The sequence below is a fragment of the Buteo buteo genome, chromosome 21 (genome assembly GCF_964188355.1).
Source record: "Buteo buteo chromosome 21, bButBut1.hap1.1, whole genome shotgun sequence".
Taxonomy (NCBI): domain Eukaryota; kingdom Metazoa; phylum Chordata; class Aves; order Accipitriformes; family Accipitridae; genus Buteo; species Buteo buteo.
In genome coordinates, this window is record NC_134191.1 from 19,528,772 (window position 1) to 19,553,307 (window position 24,536).

Genomic DNA, 24,536 nt, shown 5'->3' on the forward strand with positions numbered 1-24,536 from the left:
TTTTAGGTATCACTGAAGAGCCACGTCCCAGCCCCCCAACAGATTTGGGGCTGGCCGGGGCGTGTTGTCACTGCGGTTTGGAAGGGAACAGCTGCCAGGCAGCCTGGATCGCGCAGCTCTCCCAGCAGCCCAGCTATTCCCGGTGCCAAGGCACAACACGCATGAAGCCAGCTCCTAAACCATGACACAAAGACCTGACGCTATGCAGAAAGAGAAGAAAATTCACATGTGGAAAAATAATCATTTGGGAACAAGTTTGGTGGTCAACTTTGGAGTGAAAAAAGGAGATAACAACTGTAAACCCCATTCTGATCTACCCTCTCCTACCTTTTTCTACTTGTGCATGGCCTGTAAGCAAGATAGCAACATACTGAATCATCTGGAAACTAATGCCACACAGTCATTTCAGATATCCAAGTAACCAGTCGTGCTGAAATTATACCGACATACAAATTTAAAGCTGTAACAGGCACGTTATTTCCTCAAGGGCACTCATGACAAATCTGTCCCATTTTATTAATAAAACATTACAAAACATACCTTTTATCCATCACGTGGATATAAGTCAGTTGCAATTAGGAGACTCATTGTTTGCATTTAGGACCTACCATGGCAGCTACATGCTTAAAGACTTCAGGATTCATTCCGGTGCATTGCTTAAACGCTGCAGACGCCAACATCCAGAAGATCCCCCATTCACCAGCTTCTCAAATGAGAGATGACTTTGTTTGACATAATCAAAACACAACTATAAAGGCACTTAGAACTGCACTGCTACCATGGCACAGGCAAGTTTACACATTTTACACAAACACACAAGTATTTCTTCCCTTTACATGGACACAAATTCACAGGCCCACCGAATGACAGTAATTTTACTTAAAACAGCCACACTGCACGCAGCACCACCCGACAGCTACAGTACTTCGCCAGGTAATACGTTCAGTACATCTGGCGATTAGTATTCATAATTAGCATGCAATTACAACATTTAGGGCCAGGTTTTGGCAAGCACTCAAGAACAAGCCTTTTTATTAGCAAATCCGGCCCCGCGTGCTATCTTGTCAGAGCCAGCCAGGCCAGCGCTCCCCCTGAAACCACCCCTCTGCACAACCAAATTGTACCTGAAATAAATCCACCACCTCTGAAAATAACAACCCGTGTGAAGCAGCGTGGGACTCTTTCCCATATCCTCACTTTGAGCGCCTGATAAAAACCGAGTAAAACCAGGAATCAACTTAAATTACTTAATTTTAGCCGTCGGGGAGACCAACTAGACAGACTAGTGAGTTTGGAGTTCATTATTCTCTTTTACTCCCTTACACAATTTAATTACTTAACCTCTTATGCACTCAGAGACCGCAAGTCAAGTGCTATGCCTGTGACAAAAGGTTAACAGACTAATTATTTGACTTAAAATGGGAAAAAAAGGCATCTGGGGAAAACCAGAGCAGACACAAGGAAGCCAGCACTTCTCAGACCCATGGCTGGTGCTTCCTCAGTTGTATTGTGAGAATTTTTACCCTTTCTACTACACTTGCCTTGCGACTCTTCCCAGGGACCTGCCCCACCCGGGGTGTGGGGAACACAGCCTTACACTATATACAGTAAATTAAAATAAACAAAACAAAAACAAACAAACAACAAAAAAAAGAACAAAACACACAGAGCAAGAAGGTGAGAGTAGTCCACATTTCCTTCAGTAGAAAGCTGAAACGTTCCCCAAATGTATGGTGTTTTCCAGCATTTAAAGTCTAATGTTTATATTCATCTCAAAGAAAAATCTGTGGACTTTACATGCAGAAGTTAAGCCCCAAAGAAACAATGCAGCTTCAGTGAGCAATTTAGAACAAATCCTTAGTGCTTCATCAGCAATTAGATTAGTATCCACAAGTTGGATTTACCAAATCTCTTACTCATAAGAGCAAAAGGAACATTGATGCAATCAAATGAGAAAAATACTGGTGTCACCAGGCAGATTTTTTTAAATTAGATGGATGATACACAAGAAAATAAAGTGCTAAAAGCACTTAATTCAACAACATCCTACTACTGGCAAGGGTCATATTTATAACTTAGTACTTTTTCATAACAAAATGTCCTATTTCAAAGCAGACCCTTCCTTCAAATGACCTCAAAAAAGTTCTGAAACAAAATCCTGCCCCAAAACACTCTCAGCTTTGGGCCCTCGTCCTGCATAACTATCCCTACACAAATGCTCTCATTAGATGATGCGCCGATTTAAAAGGACTGGCACCTTATGTAAATGGATGTTATTGCTTTTAATTGCAGCCATAATTATGGGAGTGCCTCACAACTGAGTAAGGCCATATTAAGCAAACTTACTGGAAACTTTGCAAACTGCTCCGCAACATATTGGACGAGCACCAGGAGTCCCACAGCCGGTATTTATTCCGTCCCATCTTCAGCTCTCTGCAGAGCACTACAAAATCAATTGACCCTATATGGGCTCACTCCAAGTCGTACTTGGTTTAGTGTGGTTTTGCCTCATGTTAACTAGTTTCTCTTCGACATTTAGCAACATAAAAAGTTTAATTCAGAATCGATGTTTTGAAAGATTTAAAAATCTTAAAGAATCTTCAAGTTTCTTCAACATTAACTTTTTTTTTTCCTCCCCACACTCTGAAGAGCCACACCAGCGCAATGGGACCTGCTACAAAGTCAACACTGAGCCAGGCTACAAGGTGTTGAGAACTATGAGTGTATCCATTCATCCAGTATCCATTTGAGCAGCTCCTCTGGCACAGCTAACAAACCAGTGCTCATTGAAAATGCCAGCACAAGCATCACACGAATGACCCGAGGAACAACGAAGGGTTTTCAGTTCAGCCACAGGTAAGTGGTCGCCCATCGCTGCGTTTCAACAGCTGAATCAGGGTCCTCCCCCTTAGCGCAGGTGGTTTGGAAACCACCAACCTTACCGAAATGCGTTTCCATGCCCTGCATTGGAGTCAGGCATGGAAAAAGTAGGCAGCTGTCTACTATAACGCCCACAGAAGCAAATCGATGGCTGTAAACAAGAGCAATCCTCTGTGTCGGCAGACAGGGGCCATGGCCACGCTACACCCAGCAGCACCGAATTTTCTATGGCACCAGGCAGCTCAGGGTGCCGGGCCAAGGCTCCCCAGTCCCGTTAACAGACCTGTGTACACCACCGCTCTGCTTCTGGCTCCTTCTCTGCTTCCCCGTCCTGCCCCACGGCTGCAGGAGAGCCCAGGGAGACACCAGGTTTATCTTCCAGCCTATGTAATACAATTTTCCTGGAAAGGAGGAAAAACGCCCAAACATAACCAAGACTGAGCCTACGTTCAGAAGTTTTGGTGCGCTTGCGTCACAGCTGTCATCCTGCATTACACAAAGTGCCTAACGAACACACCAGGCCCCGCAATCCTCAGGGAGAATCAGCCCTTTCTAACCAGCCAGCAGCCAAGTCTCACAGGGCGAGATAAAAGAGATGCAGATTACGTGTTTTTTGTGGCGTTGCCATTAGGAATCGGGAAGAACACCTAACCGGTTGGATCAGCATTTGCCAAAACACTGATTTTACAGCCTTCCCGGGCCAATGGAAAGCATCAACGCTTGGAGGAGCGCAACGTAAATACACCTTCCCCCAGACAGTTAAAAAAAAAAAAAAAAGAAAAAAAAAGAAAAAATCCCTCACAGCAAAGCAATTTCCAAAAATAACGCGGAAAGCAAACAGCCACTGGTACACTACGATTCCCTCCTCCCGCGGCACATCTCCCAAACCTTCCTCTGCCTCGGGCTGTTGCCGGCAGCAGCCTCGACTCCCCCTTTCCCACCTCCCCAGCCTTTGCCGTGCCGGTCACCCTTACTCCTCGGCGGAGCTGGAAGGGGAAAATTCAGAGCAGGGGTGTCCCAGAAAACACGACCTTTCCCCCTCCAGCCTTAGCCCCGACGCACCCCGACACGCGTGGGACTCTCCGGGGCTGGGCTGCCCCGTGGGCACCCCCCAGTTTTACAGCCACGGCTGGGAAATGAAGAAGAAGCTCCCCCCCGGCGGGTACCCGACCCCGGCCGAGCAGCCCCCCCCCCCCCCGCTCCGGGCGGGGAAGACGAACGGGGGGCTCCTACCTCGGCAGGGCCGGCCCTGCGGGCAACCGCAGCGGCGGCTGCAGCCCCACATCGGCGGCGGCGGCGGACGGCCCGGGGCGGGGAGGGGGAAGCCCGCCGGCAGCCCCTCGGTGCGGCGGGCGGAGGCGGCGGGTGCTGCCCGCGGAGCCCCGCGGAGCTGCCCGCGGGTGTGCGCGCCCCGCGCGGGGCGGAGCGGAGGAGACCGGCCCCGGGCAGCCCCCGCCCCGCCGGGCAGCGCCGCTCCCTGCCGGCAACCGGCTGCGGGGTGGAGGCGAGCGGCGGCTCGTAGGGAAGGGGCTCTCACCTCTGCTCGGCCGCCCAGGGGAGGCGGCTGCCGGTGCGGGCCCTGCCGCTGCTACAGCTCCCGCCCGGCGCTTCAGCCGCGCCGACCCTTTCGACTCAGGGCTCAGTGGTTCGGTTTGTTTTTTTTTTCCTTAAAATGACCCAGATCTCTTAAAAAATATCTCAGGTGACTGAGCGGAGAGGGAGGTGGAGCGGCTTGTGGCCATTTTGCAGAGCTGGATGTGAAGGCGGCCAGCCTGGTGGCAGATAGGAACTGTAAGTCTCTAGGGAAAAGGGTGTTTTACCAGCAGTTAGCCCAGCTCAGCAGCAGCTGCTCCGTGGGGTGGACAAACGGGAGCCACGCGTGACCCCAGCACAGACCTCGTGGCTCCACGCAGCAACGCACCCCATCCAATGTCCCCAGGCGAGGAAACAGCCTGGGGCCGAGATCCACCTTTCAGGGAGCCCAGGGGCTCCCAGGTGAGGCAAATCTGGGCCATTACGGCCTGTAAGCGAACTCAGGGCACAGCCACCTGCTTGCTTTGTGCTGGAGCTTTTCCCTGCCATGCAGGATCTCCAAGGACAATTTGGGAGCTCAAGCTCGGTGTTAACAATTCTCTAGTTCCTTATACTGTCCTTGTGGTGATATTAAAGCACGTGTGTTACCTCATTTGAGTAGGGACTGATTATTTTTGTGGCTTGGCTTCATTAACAGCTTTGTAATTTTATTAGGCTGTCCATTTGAGGTAGGCATGAAATAAACGGGTGTGCATAGAAGCTTTGGCGTTGTTATCTCGTTGTACTGTAAGGATGTCCTGTACGTGGGGTAAGGAGCTGGAGAGGCAGCACTGTGCTCAGGAGAGAGTTGTTATCTGTCCTTCAGTGCGTTCGGCCTGCAGAGATAGGCAAACAAGTTTTGGCAGGGGGGAACACTGTTACTAATGAAAGAGCGGCCAAACAGAAGATGTAGGAAGCTTAAGGAAGCATCAGTCTGAAACCACTTAATAGTGAAAAATCAGAATAATTTCCCTGTGAGATGAAAATGGTTGGCATAAGCAACTGAATTAAGATTTTTTTTTTTTTAGCTTTTGCTTAAAATTCCCATGCAAATTTTCTTTACCTTGGCAGGATGTCTTTTCATCTACCTACACATCTTCATTCTGCTTCCCAGGCTCTCTCCAAGTGATACCAAATCTAAGTTTGCTGTTTGGGCAGCAGATTTCAGAACCCCACTGGTAACATAAGCATTATAACTATGTTGGCTTTGCCTGGGGATCATCTGATACTTTAAAACTTTAGTTAGCAAAGTACAGTTTCTTAAATGTTAATCACTTACAGAAATTAAGCCGCATGAAAGAAAGGGATGGGGTTTTCTTTTGTAAACAGGGAGCTTTGTATGCTTACCTCCAGATGATGATGCCTCCTGTAATGAGGAAATTTGGCGGCCTAGGTCAGTACGGTGCTTGGCATCACTTCCTTAAAGTGCGTGTACGGTGACTTAGAGCAAGGGTTGAGTCACTGCGGGCTGAGAGACTGAACCCCAGCACTCCTCCAGTCCGAGGCTGTATCAAAAGAGATTGGTAACCCATGCAGAAACCCCTCTGGAAATCTGATTTTTTAGGAGCTGAGGGTGAGTAGGGGAAGAAAAAAAGTTTCATGGTTGCTGTTATGCTAAGGAACAACCTTATTTTCTTTTGGGGAATTGTCAAAGATCCAGGTCCTTGTGCGTCCCTTAGAGAGGTGAACAGCTTCTTGAGGTGCTGTAGTGCAAGCGTTTGGCTCTATGGAGATGGAAGTTGCGTGTGTCCACCTTCTGGACAATACGTAATCCTTACGAACTCCCTATGATTTCATCTGAAGTATTAATAATTCATTTGCTTTTTCTTCTTAAGAAGCTCAAGTGACCTTACGGAACTGTGACCTTTTCTGCGTTAGCAAGCTTTGTTGCCCACTGTTGATGGCGTGAAGAAGGGGGATGCCATGATGTGTGCACACAGCCACCGTGTCACCGGTGCTGTTCTGGAGCAGAGCATTTATCACTGGCACAGATGGCATAGCTCAAAACTCAATTTAGTTAACTCCGGTTTTGGTATATGACTCCTTCCAGCTTGGAGCAAGGGCCACTTGCTGGAGTTGTTTGAGAGTTTCTCTGTAAGAAATGTCCTGTGATTGTGAGCCCTTGGGATAGGGGAGAGGCCCTCAGTCTTGTCTGCTCTCCCCTTGAAACATCTTATAGTTACAGTTTCTGGGCTTAGTGAAACCTTATCCCCATGTTCTCTTTAAAAAGAAAAAAAAGTTTAAAAAAGTGTTTTTTGCAGCTGGCGTGAAGCAGCATGAGCGGTGGGTGGTGAGGCAGGGCCAGAAATGGAGCCCGGGGGGGCTGGGCACTGCAGCAGTTCACCCTCCTGTCCTCGGCCTTCAAAATGAAGAAAACCCAACAAAACCACACAGCTGCAAGGATTCCTTACTGCTTAATGTTGGTAAAAGAGTTCAAAGTGACCCATCTCTCCCTTCCAGCCACTGAGAAGTAGCTTAGTAACAGCCAGAAACTTCATCCCCTCCCTCAGCAGAAGACAAGGTCCCCAGTACCGGCTGCGAAGGCAGCCCGTAATCTGGCACGGGCTGGTGGACAGAGCCTCGCTGCAGATCAGACAGGGCGCTCTCGTTTTCTTTTGGTGGTTTTTGTCTTCTGCTTAACCATGTTTATCCTTCTCTGCAGCTTTTCTTCAGGATGTGAAGGCAAACCTCAGCCCTCCGCCCCCACGATGCTCCTGCTGTTGTCTGCTCGTGATCGGGCTTGTCCCTTCTTGTCCCAGATGGTTTGGTATTATGCAGCCGGCTGCGCTCCCAGAAAAGCTGTACTGCAGGGTACTAAGTTTGCAGAAGACTTAAGTGTTCTCAAAACCAAGACATTAAATTGCTGATAAACCAGTACAGGTATTAATAGCAAGAACTGCTAGAAATCTTGGGGTTTGCTCAAGATCTGTGCAGCCAACCATTGATCAGGTTGTCAAGTTTTTGCCCAAGTTAGGGAGGTGTAGTTAATTAGGCAAGCAGAACTAGGAACAGATTCACAGGAAAAAAAAAATCTGATAGTTTATTTGCATTTAGGAGGACTCAGCAGGAGAGAAGAGTTCAAGGTAAGCACAAAGCTTCTGCCTGGGATATTTGGTCCCAGCTTGTGCTCAGATAGACTGAGCAAGCAGAGTCATCCATGTGGAAAATGTTTGACTTAGTCCTGTGCCCTTCTCAAAAATAGTTAAATTGGAAACATTTCCACACTTACGAACCTTGGAAAATCTTTTGCCCTGAATGTGCTTTTGTGGCTTCCAAGATCTACTGCCCAGCGTGTGTTTCTACCCCGAGACTGAAGAAAAGGCCGCAAAAATACAGCTTGCCTTCAGCTGCTTGGCAAGGGAAAGCATCTGATCAGGCTTATCAGAACAACTTTGCTGTGACAGGCCTCAGCTGTCCGGGGACACTGTGTTATTTGCAGAGGTTGCTTTTCTCCTACATCAGTAAGAGCCAGTAATTTTTATCTCTGGATGACAATAACTTAAAGATGGGCAAATCAATGAGATTTTTGTAACTATTTTAGCTAGGTTGTTGTCAAGTTCCTCAGTTTCATTGGAAGGTTTAAGCTGTTGGGTCCTTTGTTAAATTTCTTGGGAACTGGACAAATGCAGCACCGTATTGCATTCAGTTGAGCCAGGTAACACAACTCTCTTTCTTGTTTTAAAGATATTTTGCAATCTTTACCCAGATAAATTGTAAGTGTGCAGGAGAAGAATAAAAGGGAGAAACATCAACTGGTGAACTGGCAAGCTAAAGTTAATACAATACAATCGTTCGTGTAATCACGCTGTAACTCGTTTTTCCTTTCTCTGAGCTATTCTATCTGTCCAGACTATAAGGTCTTAAAAAATTAGGTGGACCCTTGTCTTGAAGCGTAGGACCACGTTAAGGTGCTCCGAGACTGGAGACTTAAGGCTTCCCAAAGATCTGATCTTGGTGAGTGGGAATTCTCATCTCAAGTCTGGTTAGAACCTAAGAGCTTGCCTGGCCTTTCTCAGGCTCTTTGGAAGGGGGGAATCTTGTTATGTGCATTGCTGGAGTGTTTGTCTGTCTATTTTTATGCTGCTTGTTTTCTGTACGTGCAGCTGTAGTCAAGTGCTGTTTCTTGATCCCAGACAACTGAGATTTTCCATAACGTTTGACTAAGAAAAAAAGCATCTTTCATCACAGCTCCCCCTCACAACAGGCAGAACATGAGAAGATTATATAAATATTATATTAAGCACATTTTTGGCAAATTGCTTGCATTGGTGTTGCACTTGTCACTAGTGTCTGTGTAGCAGAAGAAATAAATTGCATGCTCGGACCATGATAGAAATTAATACTCTGATGTAAATTCCTTCTGTTTCACTTGGGGATACCTCATCAGTTAACCGCCTTGTTATTTTAACTCTTACATCGATTTATCTTCCAAGAACCCAGACTAAAGCTTTCTAAAGATGAGACACCCTTATCCTGTGTTATTGGTAGGTATTTCTGTATAAACCCGCGTATGCAGAAATAGTTTCTTCCCGCTTAGAAAACAAAGGTAAGGCTTACTTTGGTAGCTAGCACTAGCACTCATATTACGCCTCCTAGCCATAACTGAAGAGGAAAAGATTTTGTGACCCTTCTGACCAACACCCTGAAGAGTAGCTGCTAGTAGATTTTGGTGGTGGTGGTTCTTGGGCTCACCTGGTTTCATACAGCGATGGGGAGAATGCAGCTTTTCAAATTCATTCATTCAATTTGAATGTAATTACTGATTCAACAAATTCTATAAGCAGATTGTCAAAGCAAACTGACAAGTGTTAGTACATGGAATAAAAAGCATCATAGGTATTTTTCAGTGTGAATAAATGCAGCATGGATTTTTGACAGAAAATCTATTCCATCTAACTAATTTTGATAGGGTGGCAGAGATGCAGGGAGAAAGGGGTAGCTTGTTTCAGGGAGGCTTTTCTGTTCTAGGCCAGTGAATATAAAGAGTCACTTGTGCACCAAGAGCCAGTTTATGCACTCAGGGAGCGCAGGCTGGTTTCAGATGACCATATTCAAAGGTCACCACCTCCACTATTTTATAAAAGGAGAGTAAGATTAAATACAGACCACCCCTTTTCCCAGCTGCCTTGAAGACAAGGAAGCAAACGCATGTCTCCGGCACTGTGTATATTCTGCTGATGCTTTGCACAACACACACTCCCCAGAGAATATGTAGGATATTTGTGTTCAGACATCCAGTGCAGTTCTGCATCATGCGCTGTGACTGTATATAATACATTCTGGCAAAAGTCAGTCTTCCAGCAACACTGCACCTGCTTTGCTGGATGCTGCAAGTTTCCGTGTCCTCTTATTCTCTTACAGATTTGTTGTTATGGTAAGAAAAGCAGGGCCTCAAATATTGAACTCCCTGTTATCTCAGCTGATAATCTGCTATGTGCAGGTATGAGTTGGTGAGTATTAAAACAAATAGGATAGTAAAGAATACATGCTTTGTGGTGAGAGCAGGTTCAGTCTCAAAGTTTGTTTGATTTTTGTCTTTTGTTCCCCCACCCACCCCCTTCAGTTCCAGCTTGGTTTGGTTTTGCTGAAACTAACGCTGAACTCTGCCCAACAGCACAGAGGATTACAGCTATTTATGTCTTAATTGGGAATTATGACCAGCAATCTGTCAAATCAAATTTTTCCTCCTGAGGAGACTTACAATAAAATGCAGGACAGTTCATGCAAAATGTTTTGCTATAATATTCGGTGTTTGCTTTAAGTCTGCATCAGCAGATCAGAGCAGTGTTTGGAGCACTGTATGGTTTTATGCTTAACATGTCATTGGAGGAAAATTACTTTGCAAGGTGTTTTACACAGCGCAAGCAAACGGCTTCCCTCGAGTCAGTTCGTAAGGCCTTACTCTGACCCCCCTCGGGCTGTTGATAACACTCCTCATGACTTATTAATGCCAGCACAGGACACTGATTAGCCTGTTTTTAAAATCCGAGGGTGGAAAATAACAAGGAGAGGAGTTGCTGCCAAATCAGAGCAGCAGAGATGCTGCAAATAGCATGAGTGTTCTGCCTCTGACAATCCTGACTGCAGTGGAAAACACAAACCACGCGTTTCCCTGGCAGAAAGCGTGGAAGCCCTTGCAACCTGCATATCAGCACTGCCTGTGTAAGGCTTGAAACGCTCACAAGAAAGGAGCTGCTCCTGCACCCGCATTTTTGTGGCAGAAGTCCTGTTCTGGTGCCCAGCCCCATCGCTGGCAGACTTAAAAAATTATGGAACAAAGTAGGACAAGCTTCCAAATGCAGAGTCATTTTTGTTTATATAACCTGAAGCAGGGTCTGCTGTTTGTGCTGAATGTTTAAACACTTGCTGAGAGCCTGCAAACCGTGCTTCGGGGTTTACTTTTTTTTTTCCAAGTAACTTCTGAAATTGCAATCTGTTGAATCAGACGAATAACATCTGATATCCCTGCTACTGCTCTGAAACAAGGTATGTCAAATCCAGGGCAACAGCAGTCTGCGGCCCCTGAAGACCATAGGATCTTTTCAGATTTTTCCTAGAAATACCTGAGCAAGAGAAAAGGTAAGAAGAGGGTGATTTTCAAATACAAAACCCAAATACAAAGAGACTGTAAGGAAGAGCCACTTTCATTTTAGGTAACTGGTAGGTAGAAGATCTTGCGTTCAAGTCAGCGCTGCTCTGAGTCGGCGAAAATTGACAGACTAAGCTGGGTTTCGGGTACAGGGTCTTACATTCAAGCTTCTGGAAATGATTTCAGTAGGGGCTGGTATTTCACTTTTGAAACAGTAATCAGAAGTCAGCTTTGACACTGCATGTGAAAAAGAAGTTGCAAGTTTAAATTACTTAAAGTATTAATTAACAGGAAAGCAATGAAGCCTTGTGCACATCCGTGATGCTATTGGCATATATGGCAGTATGCTTTATTCAAAGCCAATGAAACCTCTGTTGCTCTGGGTAGCACCTCAAGCTGCTTACACATTCAAATGTCCTTGGAGGCAGTTTTTGTGCCTCCTCCTCGCCTCGTATTTCTCTGAGATAACCTCTCTTCAAGTCCTCTTAGCTGCTATGGTTGGGTGAGCTGCTCACCTGTAAACCTTGGATACAGCAGAGCAGGGCTCGAATGTAGTTAGGTGGATTACTTTCTGTAATTGCAGCTAAACAGAGCAACCAAACCCCATTCCCAGACTCCCATCCCCATACCTCAGCACTAACTGGAGCAGCCGTCTTTGCTGATGATCTGGTGGAGTCCAGCCTCCCCTCTGACTGTCATGTCTTGTACTGACCTTGTGTTGGATTAAGGTTGGTCTCACACACCCTGAGAGTTTTGCAGTTATTTCATGAGCCTGACATCTCAACCCCTGCGGTCTCAAAATATGGTCACCCCCCTCTTGGTCGTTGAACCATAGGTTGGCTGTTAATGCAAAGACAAATTTGAAAACGGTGTCTCTTATCTTAGTGTCTGACTAAACTGACTTTTAACAATGTGGGAAGTTTCTCTGTCTTTACTGATTTTGACACTTTTAGTCAGGGAACAAGGCAGACAAGAGCTTTTCTTATTTGCTAATTAACAGGCCTCTAATTTCCAGCTTGTGTCTGAAAAGCCTATAGATTGTTTGGGTGGGCTTTCTTCCATTTGTTTTATGCAAGACAATCCACACCTTGCAATTTAGCTAAACTACTTTATAACCTTGTCATATCGAAGCATTTAAAGGCTTCTCGCTATTAGCATCTTCATTCAAGATCGTAAGATAATCTTTTTAATTTCAGACCACTCAGCAGTTCAATTTTCTCTGTTTGGGATAGTTAACCATAGTAAGTACTTACAATAAATTATTTTTGGAGATAACATGTGGCTTAAGCTCCCTGGACAAGAAATACTCAGTTGTTGAAATGAAAAACTAGGCAATGTAAGGACAGTTTTAAGTGACAGACTGCCCTTATTTCTTGAAGCAACACGTGGAAAAAGCCTGGAAATCAATTTTGTGTGAAACCTGTAACGCAGCAGACAAGCGAGCTCTGAGCACAGCGGATCTCTCAGTCATCCTGAGCACAGAAAACAGGAGCTGGCGTGACAGCACCATAAGCACACTCCACCCAAGAGAGACAGAGCAGCCAGAAATGTGAACCACACAAAGGCCCGGGGCCGCTGTTGGATTGCTGCTGGCACCTCTTGCTTTGGCTCCTCTCCAGCACGCTCCCGCCGAGCGTGGGCTCGCTCCAGCGCTGCAGATGGATTTGCACTGCACTACACATTTACAAGGCGTAGTGTGGTTTTTCAGACCTGAAAAAAACCCAACCCAGCAGATGTTCAATGCTTCTAAGTTGTCTGTTGGCATAATGTGCAGTGTCTTTCTAGTCTCTAGTCCCCGGAGTCTGGAGTAAGACAAGCTAGATTACATGAAATCCAGTGTCTTGGGTGTCTTTAGATATACTGTAAGAGGCAAGGACTAAGGAATAGCTACAATAAGTAGGATGAATAAAACAAATCCTCTTACACATTTAAAAATATTATTTGAAGGTGACAAACTGTGTTCATGCCCAAGCTTGCATTATTTCAACAACAAGAAAAAGAGCTGGGCCAGGTTTCCTGCCTCTCTTTTATTTAAGACAAGCTGCAAGCCAGCACCTAGAGGCAGGGTTTCTTGCAGTGCTTATGCAGCTTCTGACAGTGTTAGACCCTTCTGCAACTCCAGAGGAAGCATCTCTTTCCTGATGCCCGTTTCAATGCTTAGTTCTGTTAATGGATTGAGATAACATAAATTTCTGTGCCCAGCAGAACCCCAAATGAGCCCCTAACTATGCACCAGATATTCAGAAGCTGAACACTTGAAGCCTATTAAATGACTAAAAGCTCCAAGTGTACATTTGTGATACCTTCCAGGCATAAAAAGGACTTGAAATTCACAGTCATTTTCTTTGTGTGAATAGCAAGGTGAACTTTGCTTTCAATTTCAGCATTTAATACATGGCAAATACCAGATTCTCTGTAGCTTGGGAGGAGCGCATTTGAGCATTCATTAAGTTACATCACATTCCACATACAAAAAATAGTAAGATAATATTGTTTCCAACATTTACACCCAACATTTACCAAGATATCTCTATAAGAATTAGATTAAACACTTCCTTCCGTGTCAAAATCCAATTATGACTAATTTTTTCAGGGGCCGCCGGCTTGGCAAAGAACGCGTGTCATGGTTTAAGCCCAGCCAGCAGCAGTGCACCATGCAGCCTCTCTATCACTCCCCCTGCACCCCACAGTGGGATGAGGAGGAGAAAATGTAAAGAAAAGCTCACGGGTCAAGACAAGGACAGGGAGGGATCACTCACCAATTATGGTCATGGGTAAAAGACAGGCTCAACTTGGGGAAGAAACAAAATCAATTTAATTTACTACCGATCAAATCAAAACAAGGATACTGAGAAGTAAAACCAAACCTTAGAACACCTTCCCCCCACCCCTCCCTCCTTCCCAGGCTCAACTCCACTCCCAATTTTCTCTACCTTCTCCCCCCTGGCAGTGCAGGGGGACAGGGAATGGGCGTTATGGTCAGTTCCTCACACCTTGACTCTGCCGCTCCTTCCTCCTCAGGGGCAGGACTCCTCACACTTCCCCTGCTCCAGCGTGGGGTCCCTCCCACGGAAGACAGTCCTCCACGAACTTCTCCAGCATGAGTCCTTCCCACAGGCTGCAGTTCCTCACGAACTGCTCCAGCGTGGGTCCCTTCCATGGGCCGCACTCCTTCAGTCACAGACTGCTCCAGCGCGGGCTTTCCCATGGAGCGGCGGCCATCTTGGGCGGCCTCTGCTCCCCTCCATGGGCTGCGGGGGCATCCACCTCCTCAGGCGCACCTCCTCCCCCTCCTTCTTCACCGACCTCGGTATCCGCAGAGGGGTTCCTCTCACATTCCAATCCCCCTGCTCACTGGGGGTTCCCCTTCCTAAATCCGTTCTCCCAGAGGCGCTACCACCGTCGCCGATTGGGTCGGCCTGGGCCAGAGACGGGTCCGACCTGGAGCCGGGGAAGCTTCTGGCAGCTTCTCACAGGAGCCACCCCTGTAGCCCACTCCCCCACTACTGAAACACCGCCACACAAACCCAAAACAACTTGGTAATAACCCAGTACATGTTTCTGAAAGCCGAGACTGCAGAATCCAAAGGTCTAATGTCTCCATTGGTACCTTCTGAGATCCTTATTCATGTAATAAAAAGAAATGAATGAGTAAGGTGTAGTAACTCTGCAGAAATCAAACAACTGGATGTTGCTGGACTCCATAAAAGTGCTGGGGGGGCTCACAACCCCAAGTTATTCTAACCAGGGCATTTCTGCTCTGGAGAGACCATCTTAAAAATGGATGTTTGGAAATGTTTTCATCGACATAGGGTTTTGTTGCCAAACCTGATGCAAGTTTGTCACCTATACAAGATCTCCTACCTGTTACACTTAGTGCTTCTGCATTGCACTAGCCCAGGGAGCAGGCAGGAGCCACCCTGTCCCCAGGAGAGAAGAGAAATAGCAAGTCCCTGTGGAGTAGTCTCCCTCCCTCCTTTCTTTCTGCTCTTCAGAAAGAACTGTCGTCCTGCTCTGGCTCTGTATTGCAATGCCACTAGACAAAGTGGAGGACTGGAGGAATCCTCCTCCTTTTCCCCAAGGCTTTCCCTGTGTCTTGGGCTGCCTCCTCCCATGCCTGGCAGAGGCTACACACTTGCTGCTGCTCTTGGTGTCTAGGTGAATGCAAACTTCAGGCGGCTTTGACAGCTGGGATGATTTTCCTTACAGTCACCATCCAGTGACAAGACAACAAAGACCACCACATAAGGACATTTCTGCAGCTGTCAGAGGTGCCCAGCTGGAAAGCTTCCCAAATGGGGCACTGGGATGCCCAAGGCTTGCAGCCCTCCCCGCTCCTCCCTGCGGACCCACTCCTGGACGCAACCGCACACAGCACGGTCCTCTCGCTGCCTACAGCCCTTCAACGCAGCTTTATTGACTTCTGCGCTCTGGAGTCCCACCACTGGTGGCTCTGGGAGGGAAAAGCAACAAGTGCTCTTCAGCCATTTCTCCTCTGGCTGCTCCCTTCTGCCAGGGCACCACTGTCAAGCATCACCGAGATGTCACACGGTGATGTCACCACTCTGCAACACAGGTGTCACAGCAACAGCTCAGGGTGTTCCACTGGCACTCAGAGCCAGCCAGCGCCAGGTGGCCTTTGCTTGCTGACTGGCAGGAGAAGGCCTGGCTGTCCAGGGCGATGGCCAGTGAGGGAAACTTCTTTAGTCCCACTGGGACAAGAGAGATGAAAAGGGAGCTGCCTGCTGCAGAAACACCATCCATCTCTGCTCCGGACGAGATGGGCCAGCTGCCAGACATGACTTCTCCTGGCCCTCCAGGACAGGGGGGAAGAGAACCCCGTGATGCTGCCGGACGAGCGATAAAGGAGGAGCGGGATGGCCAACCTGGCGGTGATGGACACGAGGCCAAACGAGTCCGTCCTGTTTCCACCAAGGGAGCAGGCAAAGCCAATGAATTCTCATCCCTCTCCTTTCCGGAGAAGCTTTGGAAAATGCTGGAAAGCGACGAGTTTCGGTCCATTTGGTGGAGTCAGGGTGGACAATGCGTGGCCATCAGTGAAAAACTCTTCAAAGAGGAGGTGCTGGGCAGGGAAAGACCTCTGCGGGTTTTTGCCACGCAGAAGATGAAGAGCTTCCTTCGACAGCTCAACCTCTACGGATTCACCAAAGTGCGACGGGCTTTCGAAAGATCTGCTTCCCTGCCGGAATTCCTGGCAGAAGAAGACGCAGCTTCTGCTCACAGCCAGGTACAGCAGTTGCTCTGCACATCAACTAACACGCACAATAGTCTTGGGGAAGGGAAGGGCCTTCACATCAAATCGGGCCTCGCAATAGAGCCGATGGGGTTGGTAGCGAGCAGTCTGTTTTTCATTTCCTTCTCAGGCCGTTTTCAGAAAGGTTGGAGTTAGTCTTTCTGCCTCGGAGAAGTGCAGATAAAATACCGTTGGGCTATACCCACTGAGTTTGAACCCGTTACATGCAAGGACAGACTCAGCATAACCTCATTTCTTTTAATGTCTTTGCTACCTGTCTTGCCGTACCAAATCCGAAACCTTCCTGTGGCACCTGCTGAATGCCAACATCTAAGGATCACAGTATTACCTGCCTGCTCATAGCCACACTGCAGTTGCTGAAAACTAGTGGCATTTGGCTTTCGATACTAGTTCTTACGCTTTTGAAAATCCTACACCGCTCTGCTCCCCGGTAGCAAAAAAACAGGGGTGGCGATGACTGGAGAGAACCATCACATAACGTTTTCGCCTCAGCTTTAGTTTCCAAACACCCCTCCGAGGCCCTCTCAGTATCCAGGCTTGTCTTCTGAAACTCCAAGTCTTACTTCTTGTAGCTGGGGGTTTTCCAGCCTTGGGAAGGTGGCAACTAACTCTTCTCCTTTGCTTTTGTTTTCAGATACTCTACTACTACAACCCCGCCTTTAACAGAGAGCATCCCCACCTGCTGGAAAAGTGCAAGAGGGGAGCTGGCCTCAAACGGAGAGCCCCGCATGCACCAGAGGTGGATGAAGGGCACCCCTCCACAAGCCCAGATGGTCAGCCTGCAAGGGACATGCAGGCGTCTCCACCCGTGATGATCACACCCACCAAGCGACGGGCTGAAGCACCTCCCGGCCTCAGCAGCGCCCATCCATCTCCACCGGCAGCTGGTCCCAGGCTTCCAGAGCCTGACAGAGCAGCAGGCATCGAGAGGTTCACCTCTCTGGCCGCCGCCTTTCTAACACCACCAGGCAGCCAAACCCCACGTGGCTTCCAGCACGCTGCTCCGTGGTTTGCACTGCCCATGCTGGCAGCAGCCTCAGCTCTGCTGAAGCCAAGGCCACCCCACGGCCAAAGCCGCAGAGTCCGCCACTGCCCCACCTGCACCTGCAGCCCCAGCCTTGCAGATGCAGGCAGCGCCGCGGGACCCCAGCGCTGCACATTCTAGAGAGAACACAGAGAGTCGTCAGCAAGTCAACAGTGTCTAATTAATAGCGTTCTTAAGAGATAGAGCTTAATAGATTTAGTAAGAAACAGAGCTTAGAAGAGTTGGTAATAAGTCAATGGTGTCTAATTAATAGCATTCTTAAGAGATAGAGCTTAATAGATTTAGTAAGAAACAGAGCTTAGAAGAGTTGGTAATAAGTCAACGGTGTCTAATTAATAGCGTTCTTAAGAGATAGAGCTTAATAGATTTAGTAAGAAACAGAGCTTAGAAGAGTTGGTAATAAACTGTTGGAGTAATAAACTGTTGGAATAATAAACCTTTCCCATTTGTCCTGTCCTGCAGCTTTTCCCATAAATGTTCCTCTTTTTTTCTGGCTTCTTTGAAGTGTTACACTCTGAGACCCCCTGGCCCGATGCATAGCCCTTGGCAGCTTCATGAGGCACCGGCGGTGTCACTGGGGGACCCTCCTGCCCCAAAAGATGCCACAGCAGAAGACAACGACATGGTTGCGGGTGCCTACCGGTTTTATTAGCAGCCTCATGTTTGGGTTCCCAACCCCACACTGAGGGTGCTGGGGCACAGGATGGCGTCACCTTGCCCACCCCGGTGTCCCTGGGGGGGCGGGGGGGGAGAGGGGTGTCACTCAGCGAAGCCCTGGGTATCGCAGCGGGGTCCCTGCCACTTGTCGTAGCACTGGCAGCTAAACTCCTCGGCCAGCCGGGAGACGTCGTCACCAGACTCCACGCTCTGGGCCACCAGCCAGGGCTTGCCGGCTTGCAAGTCGATCGTGAAGCGTAAGGCGTCGAGGTGGAGGAAGCCCTGCTTGTTCTCCCGACGCACGCAGCGGCCCTGGCCGGAGCACAGGCTCTGGCTGCACAGATCGGCGCTGGCCGTCACGTTGACGATGTAGTGGCCCAGGGGCCCGTCCACGTAGTCCTTCAGCCTCAGGCACATCTCCTGCAATGACACAGCAGTGTCACAGCCCTGCGCGGCCGGGGAAGGGGGGGTCCCCGCGGGCGGTGGCACGGTGCCACCCGCCACACTCACCTTGGACATGCTGTCGTTGAGGCTGCCCCAGAGGATGATGCCAGCGGCGCCCTGAGCCGCGCTCTCCCCGATGGTGTTCATCAGGTCCTCCTGCACCCGAGGGGAGAGGAGAAGTCAGCGGTGCCCAAAGCCCCTGCGCTGCCCCAGCAGAGCTAAAGACTCCCCAGCATCAACCCGTCAGCCTGAGAGGTGCCCACCGTCCCCGTGTCCCCATCACCTGGGAGAGAAAGTCGACGGTGTGGTCGAAGGTGATCTGGGAGTAGGGCAGGACAGGAATGCCGCCATCAAGGACGCCACGCTGGACGGCAAAAGCCTCGGCCACGCGGTGCCGGACGTAGGCGAGCGCCTTGTTGGTGCCGTTGAAGGAGGGGGGTAGGTAGATGCTGGGGTAGAGCGCCCGGCTGCTCTCCCAGAGCCACCACAGCTCCTTGTTCCTCTGCCGCTCCACTGCCGGGCACGTCCCGGTGTAGGGCAGGCTGTCGAAGTTGTTGTTGTAGCAGTTGGGGAAGCCGTAGAAACCCCAGTAGCCGTTGGGACGGAGGGTCTCGCCCAGCCGCAGGGTCTGCTCCATGAAGTTGCGGGCACTCTGCTCAAACTGCTGCTTGGCCGTCTCCTTCACCAGCTTGGGGGGCCACTCCGGGTGCTGCTGCCGCACCAGCTCCTCCGACTTCTGCTGGTAGATGTCCATGGAGGCCCAGTTGCGGATCCACAGCGGGCGCCACTTCTCCCAGTCGATGACGGCCAGCCCGCCGTAGGCAGGGCTGGGCAGGGTGACCTCGATGTCCCGGGTGGCCTGGTGGAGGTGGGCCTGCAGGCTGGCATTTTGGGGGAGCCCGCCGTTCACTGGCACCCCCTCAGATGTGTAGTAGGGGAGGAGCCCCAGCTCCTTGCTGTAGAAGAGGGTGATGTCCTGCCCGATGAAGGACTGCTGGTCGTTGGCCAACACGTCGAAGATCTCCAGGTTGAGGGTGACATTGTACTTTTTGGCGCAGCGCTCGGTAGGGATGTTCCAGACGGTGACGAAGGGGCGGTTGACAAGGACGGGGCCGGGCCCCCCGGCGTGAGCCAGGGCGGGCAGGAGCAGCAGGAGGACCCAGCAGGACCACCCCGATGCCATTGTGCCGGCAGGCGCAGGATGGGTGCCGGAGCTGCTTGGGGAGAGCCGAGACAGGCTGAGACCTCAATGCTTTTATCCCCAGCCCAAGCTGGGGCTGGCATTAATCCACGCCCCCGTCCCCAAGCGGTGCCAGTCACCCAGGGTCACCTCTCCCACCTCCTCACGTGAAGTCCCCAAAGTTGTCAGCAGCCGGAGCCCAGCACGGCGTCCCCGGAGCGGGGACAGCAGCGTGCCGGGGACTGGCGGCGGCGGGTCCGGCTGGGGAGGAATGCGCAAAGTCAACACCCGGTGACTGGGCCGGCGATGAGCTGGACTGGAAAGACAAACAGACACGGACGGGGGCGGGGGGCCCAAGGTCACGGTGACGGACGTGGGCTGCGCCGGGCGGGTGCCGCTGGGGAAGCGCGGAGCATCAGAAGAAGGGCACTGCGGGGAGGAAGCCCACGGCATGGGGCAGGACCCGGCAGGACGCAGCCCGGGGAACGGTGGTGGCACAGGAGGGCACCGTCGCGGCACAGGACGGCACCGTCCGGGGACACGCGCGGCGGCCAAGGGGTGCTGTGCCACGCAGGGTCGATCGTCCCGGCACCGGGGGGCCGTGCCGTGCCCACGGGCGCCCCGAGGACGGGGCAGAGCCGGGAGCGGCCGCGCAGGGCACGGGCAAAGGCGGGGCCGGGCTGCGCCGGGGACGCTGTGGCACGGCGACAGGAGCCACGCGAGGGCACCGCTGGGGGACACTCGTGGCACAGGGGCGTCCCCCGCCCCCGCAGGGCCGTACCCACCCCCGGCCGCGGCGCAGAGGACGGCGTCCCCCCGCCGCTGTCGCTGTCCCGGTCCCGGGGGGGGGGGGCGGGGGTCCGTCCCCGCCGCCCCGATCCTGCCGTGCCCACCGCCCACGCACGGCGGGGCGGGGCCGAGGCACTCCCAGGGGGTGTGGCCACGCCGGGAGCGGCCCGCTGGCAGCCCGGAGGCGGAGCTCGGCCTGGGCGGAGTCTGAAGGCAAGAGGCGTGGCCAAGGAGCGCCCGGGGCGGTCCCGCGGCAGCCTCCACGTGGGTGGCCCGGCCGCATCCCGCGGCTCCCACCGGCGCGGCAGCGGCACCGCGGGGGAAGCTCCGACCCCTCCCCGCGCCGTGCCTTCCCCGAGCAGCGCACCCACACCCCCCCGGTGCCCCCGCCCCGGGGAGGCTATGCCTGGGAGAAGGGTTAGGTCCTAGGGGACCTGTACTGCGGCTCCCCCCACCCCGTCCCATCCCCAAATCAGCCCACACCCCACTCGCACTCTGCCCAGCTTTATTCGAGGTAAAGCACTTTGGTATGGGGCAGCGCACAGGGGCTTAGCACCACACAGCACCCACTCCCTGCCCCCATGCCCCCCTTGCCCCCATCCCTCTCCTTATAAGAGAGGAGGGCCACCCCCACCCCAACCCCCCCATCCCCATCGGGACCACCTGCCCCACAGCAGGGAGGGCAGAGGTGGGGCAGCCACACAGCTTTTCCTCCCCCCCCCCCCCCCGTGAAGGGCAGCCCCCGAAACGAGCTACCTCAGAGGCAGGGTAGGGATATCTTAAATAGGTCCCCTCCACCACCACAGAAAGGGGGTGCCGGGGGGACCAGCTCAGTCCAGGGAGGGATTAGTGCCAGCTTGCAAGCAGCAACAGCACCCCAAGTCCCAGCGGTGCCAGGGGGTCAGGGGCATCGCTGCGGGGGCCAGCGGGCACCTGGCAGCCGCTGCCCTGCCAACCTTGGTAGCAGTGGCAGTGGAAGTGGGTCCGTAGGAAGAGGATGTCAGCTGAGGACAGCTGGCCCTCGGCCCAGAAGAGGGGGTGCTGGGGGTGGTCTTCATCCCGGTGCCGCAGCTGGAAGCTGGTAGAGTTGAGGTGGAGGAAGACGTCGGCAGTGCTGTCCTGGCGCAGGCAGCGGCCCCGGCCCTGGCACAGCACCGTGCTGCAAAGCTGCGCTGCTGTCGTGACGTTCACAATGTAACGGCCCAGGTCGCCCTCCAGGTAGTTCTTGATGATCTGGCACGAGTCCTGGGTAAAGGGGGGGGGGGATCAGGGGCATGTTGGGGTATCCCAGGGAGAGAAGCACCCCAGATGGACAGGACACCCCAGCCTTGAGCCACTGGTCCCCCTCCAGGAGCTGGTGACTCTCCATCCATCATCTACCTCCCCAAAAGCATGCTGACCCCAAACCTACCCGGTTTTTGGTATAGTCCGCGTCACCCCAGAAGATGGCCCCAGCTGCACCCAGCGCCGCGCTCTCTCCAATGGTGGAGATCAGGTCCGGCTGCAGGGACAGAGCCCAGTTAGTGCCCACAGACCCCACACAGCACCCACACCCCCAGCACGGTGTGCCCCGAAGAGCCCACTGTGGGGTCAGGGAGGCAAGACCCCATCTCTGCTCCAGGCCACAGGGAAGAGGGGACTGTCCCAGCTCTTTGGGGACAAGGCTCCCCACCACTGCCCTCCTCCTCCCCAGGGGCTGAGCCAGGACAGCACAGGGACTATGGGCTCACACAGCCCAGAGTCCTGGCTGCCGGGAGCCAGGAGTCCTCAGCACCTCCCAGGTACTTCCCTGGTGATTGTGACCATTAGTGTGAGTCCTACTGCCAGACATCTCACCCATAACAGGGGTGGTTCATGGCACCCCATCACCCACCCACAGAGGGGCTGAGCTGGGGGTACCCACACCGTGACCCCCCCCCTTGGAGGAAGAGAGGCAGGGCTGGGCAAACCTCCTGGTCACGGGGCCAGCCCCGCACCAAAGGGTGCTGCTCCCCACCCCACCAAACCACAAGGTGCCGGTAGCACCGTGAGGGTGGACACCAGCCTCCAGAGCCACCCCGTTCCAGGGGAGCGAGATGGGACACGGGCAGAGGGACCACCTCCGCTGACCCCATTGCCCAGGCGCCCGGGGCTTGGGACGAGGACATCCTAGTGGCGCAGCCCTACCTGGCTGAGCACGTCCAGCTTGCGGATGTAGGTGGGCCGGGTGTAGACAAAGACGGGCAGAGAGTAGCCATCATGGTGCTGCTGCGAGATGCGCATGGCTTCCATCACCCGCGCTCGCACAAACTTGCGGCTGTTGGGGGTGGAGGCCAGGAGCAGGTCGAGGTAGATGGAGGGGTAGAGGGCCATGCTCTCCTTCCAGAGCCACGCCAGCTGGTCGTTGCGCGTCTTCTCCACGTCCGGGCACTGCCCGGTGTAGCTCTCCTTGTTCTTGCTGTAGTCATGGTTGTAGCAGTCGGGGAAGAGGTAGAACCCCCAGAGCTGCTTGGGTCGGAAGCTCTTGGCCACACGCAGCGTGCGCACCATGAACTGCCGGGCGGCCGACTCGAACTCGAACACCGCCTGCTTGTTCACCTCCTCGCGGGACCAGGTGGGCTGCCGCTGGTATGTCGGCTGCCGCTGGTACACCAGCTGCTGCGATACCTCCCGGTAGATGTCCTTGGGCTTCCAGTTGCGAGCCCAGATGGGCCGCCACTCCTCCCAGTCGATGATGGCCAGCCCCTCCTTGGTGGGCGAGCGGATGTACTTGCTGATGCCGTCGTGGAGCCGGGCGAGGTGCTCGGACAGGCTGCTGTTTTGGGGGACGCCGCCGTTGACGGCCACGCGCTGGCTGTTGTAGTAGGGGTAGAGCCCCAGGCGCTCCTTGTAGAAGATGGTGATGTTCTGCCCCACGAAGCCCTCGTTGGGGGACGCTTGCAGGTCGAAGATGCTGAAGTCGAGGGACACGTGGAAGCGGGGCTTGCAGTCCTGGGTGGGCACGTTCCAGGCCACCAGGAAGGGCCGGCGGGTGAGCAGGGGGGCGGCCGACGGCTTCTCGGGGGGCTGCCGGGCCAGGGCCAGCAGGGCCAGCCAGGGCACAGCCGCCACGGCCGCGCAGCCCCCGCGCATCCTGCCCGACGGGGGGCCTGGGGGCAGCGGGGGGCGGTCAGGAGCGGGGGGGGGGGCAGGCAGGGGGTGCAGGCAGGGGGCGGCTCTGCCCGCACCCCCTCCCCAAGGCAAACCCCGCCCCGAGCCCCCTCCCCGCAACCCCCCCGCCCGGGGCAGAGGGGTCCCGGGGGAGGTGCGGGCAGAGCCCCCCCCACGAATCCCGGTCCCGGTCTTCACTCCCCGCCGCTCCCGCGGGTGCCGGCGCCGCCGCCTTTGTCCGAGACCGGCACACAAAGCGCCGGGGCGCGGCCCCCCCGCGGCCCCGTTCCGCGCTCCTCCGCTCCCCGCCGGGTCCGGCCGCGGCTCACGCCATCCCCCGCCACCGACTCCCACCGGCGCTGCCTCCCCCCGCCGCCCGCTTTAAACCTCCCCGGCGCGCACCACCCGCGGGGGGCGCCGCCTCCCCGCCCCGCCCGGCCCCGCCCCCACCGCCCCGCGCCGGGATGGCGGCGCGGACCATGGCGGGGCCCCGGGGGAGAGGATCGCCGGCGGACCACCCCTCCCCACACGCACACACACCTCCGTGGGGCCGCGGCACCGGGCGAGGAGCGTCACCCCCCCCCCCCTCGCCCCGCCGCGCTTGGTACGGCCCGGGGAAGCCCCGCCCCCCACGAGCGGCGGAAGGGGGCGGGGCCGCGGGGTGCCGGCAGGGGGCGCCGTGGGGCGCGGGGGGGGGGGCGGGGCGCGAGGGGTTGCGGCGCTCGGCGGGGCCGGGGGGGGCGGGGGTGTCCCCAAAACGGTGGTGACCCCAGGAAGGTGGTGACCCTAAAATGGTGGTGACCCCAGAACGGTGGTGTTCGCAGGGTGGTGGTGACCCCAGGATCATGGTCACGCCAAAATGGTGGTGACCCCAAGCTGGTGTCCCCAGGATCAGCTTGTCCCCAAAATGGTGGTGACCCCAGGCTGGTGGTGACCCTGGAACGGTGGTGACCCCAGGATCAGCTTGTCCCCAAAA

General features: G+C 53.3%; 4 protein-coding genes across 7 annotated transcripts in view; 1 reads left to right on the forward strand and 3 right to left on the reverse strand.

The window, feature by feature from the left end:
• The window catches only part of LOC142042820 (6-phosphofructo-2-kinase/fructose-2,6-bisphosphatase 4), a 53,603-nt gene extending 49,064 nt beyond the window's left edge, over positions 1-4,539 (reverse strand). Inside the window, exon 1 of one of the 2 annotated variants that reach the window (XM_075053177.1) lies at positions 4,418-4,539. Coding sequence is in view for 1 of the 2 variants with exons in the window: in XM_075053176.1 (XP_074909277.1) it covers positions 4,114-4,165 (52 nt within the window). In the remaining variant the exon portion in view is untranslated. Of the gene's footprint in view, positions 1-4,113; positions 4,376-4,417 lie in introns of those variants that run through there. The other variant, XM_075053176.1, reaches the window with a different exon arrangement.
• A 10,567-nt stretch (positions 4,540-15,106) lies between these two features.
• LOC142042914 (uncharacterized) lies at positions 15,107-17,481 on the forward strand. Its single transcript, XM_075053488.1, has 2 exons — positions 15,107-16,289; positions 16,951-17,481. The coding sequence occupies exons 1-2, from the start codon at positions 15,723-15,725 to the stop codon at positions 17,479-17,481; spliced, it is 1,098 nt and encodes a 365-aa protein (XP_074909589.1). The 5' UTR covers positions 15,107-15,722.
• A 506-nt stretch (positions 17,482-17,987) lies between these two features.
• Positions 17,988-20,851, reverse strand: HYAL1 (hyaluronidase 1). Of its 3 annotated transcripts, none has more exons than XM_075053180.1 (4): positions 20,428-20,851; positions 18,746-19,676; positions 18,529-18,618; positions 17,988-18,438 (listed from the first exon to the last, which is right to left on the reverse strand). In XM_075053180.1, the coding sequence occupies exons 1-4, from the start codon at positions 20,712-20,714 to the stop codon at positions 18,121-18,123; spliced, it is 1,626 nt and encodes a 541-aa protein (XP_074909281.1). In that variant the 5' UTR covers positions 20,715-20,851; the 3' UTR covers positions 17,988-18,120. The 3 variants fall into 3 exon arrangements, with proteins under 3 accessions (XP_074909281.1, XP_074909280.1, XP_074909279.1); XM_075053179.1 differs by lacking the exon at positions 20,428-20,851 and adding an exon at positions 19,802-20,062; XM_075053178.1 differs by lacking the exon at positions 20,428-20,851 and having other exon boundaries at positions 18,746-20,062.
• A 248-nt stretch (positions 20,852-21,099) lies between these two features.
• Positions 21,100-23,919, reverse strand: HYAL2 (hyaluronidase 2). Its single transcript, XM_075052935.1, has 3 exons — positions 22,598-23,919; positions 21,843-21,932; positions 21,100-21,676 (listed from the first exon to the last, which is right to left on the reverse strand). The coding sequence occupies exons 1-3, from the start codon at positions 23,540-23,542 to the stop codon at positions 21,278-21,280; spliced, it is 1,434 nt and encodes a 477-aa protein (XP_074909036.1). The 5' UTR covers positions 23,543-23,919; the 3' UTR covers positions 21,100-21,277.
• Positions 23,920-24,536: the final 617 nt, after the last annotated feature.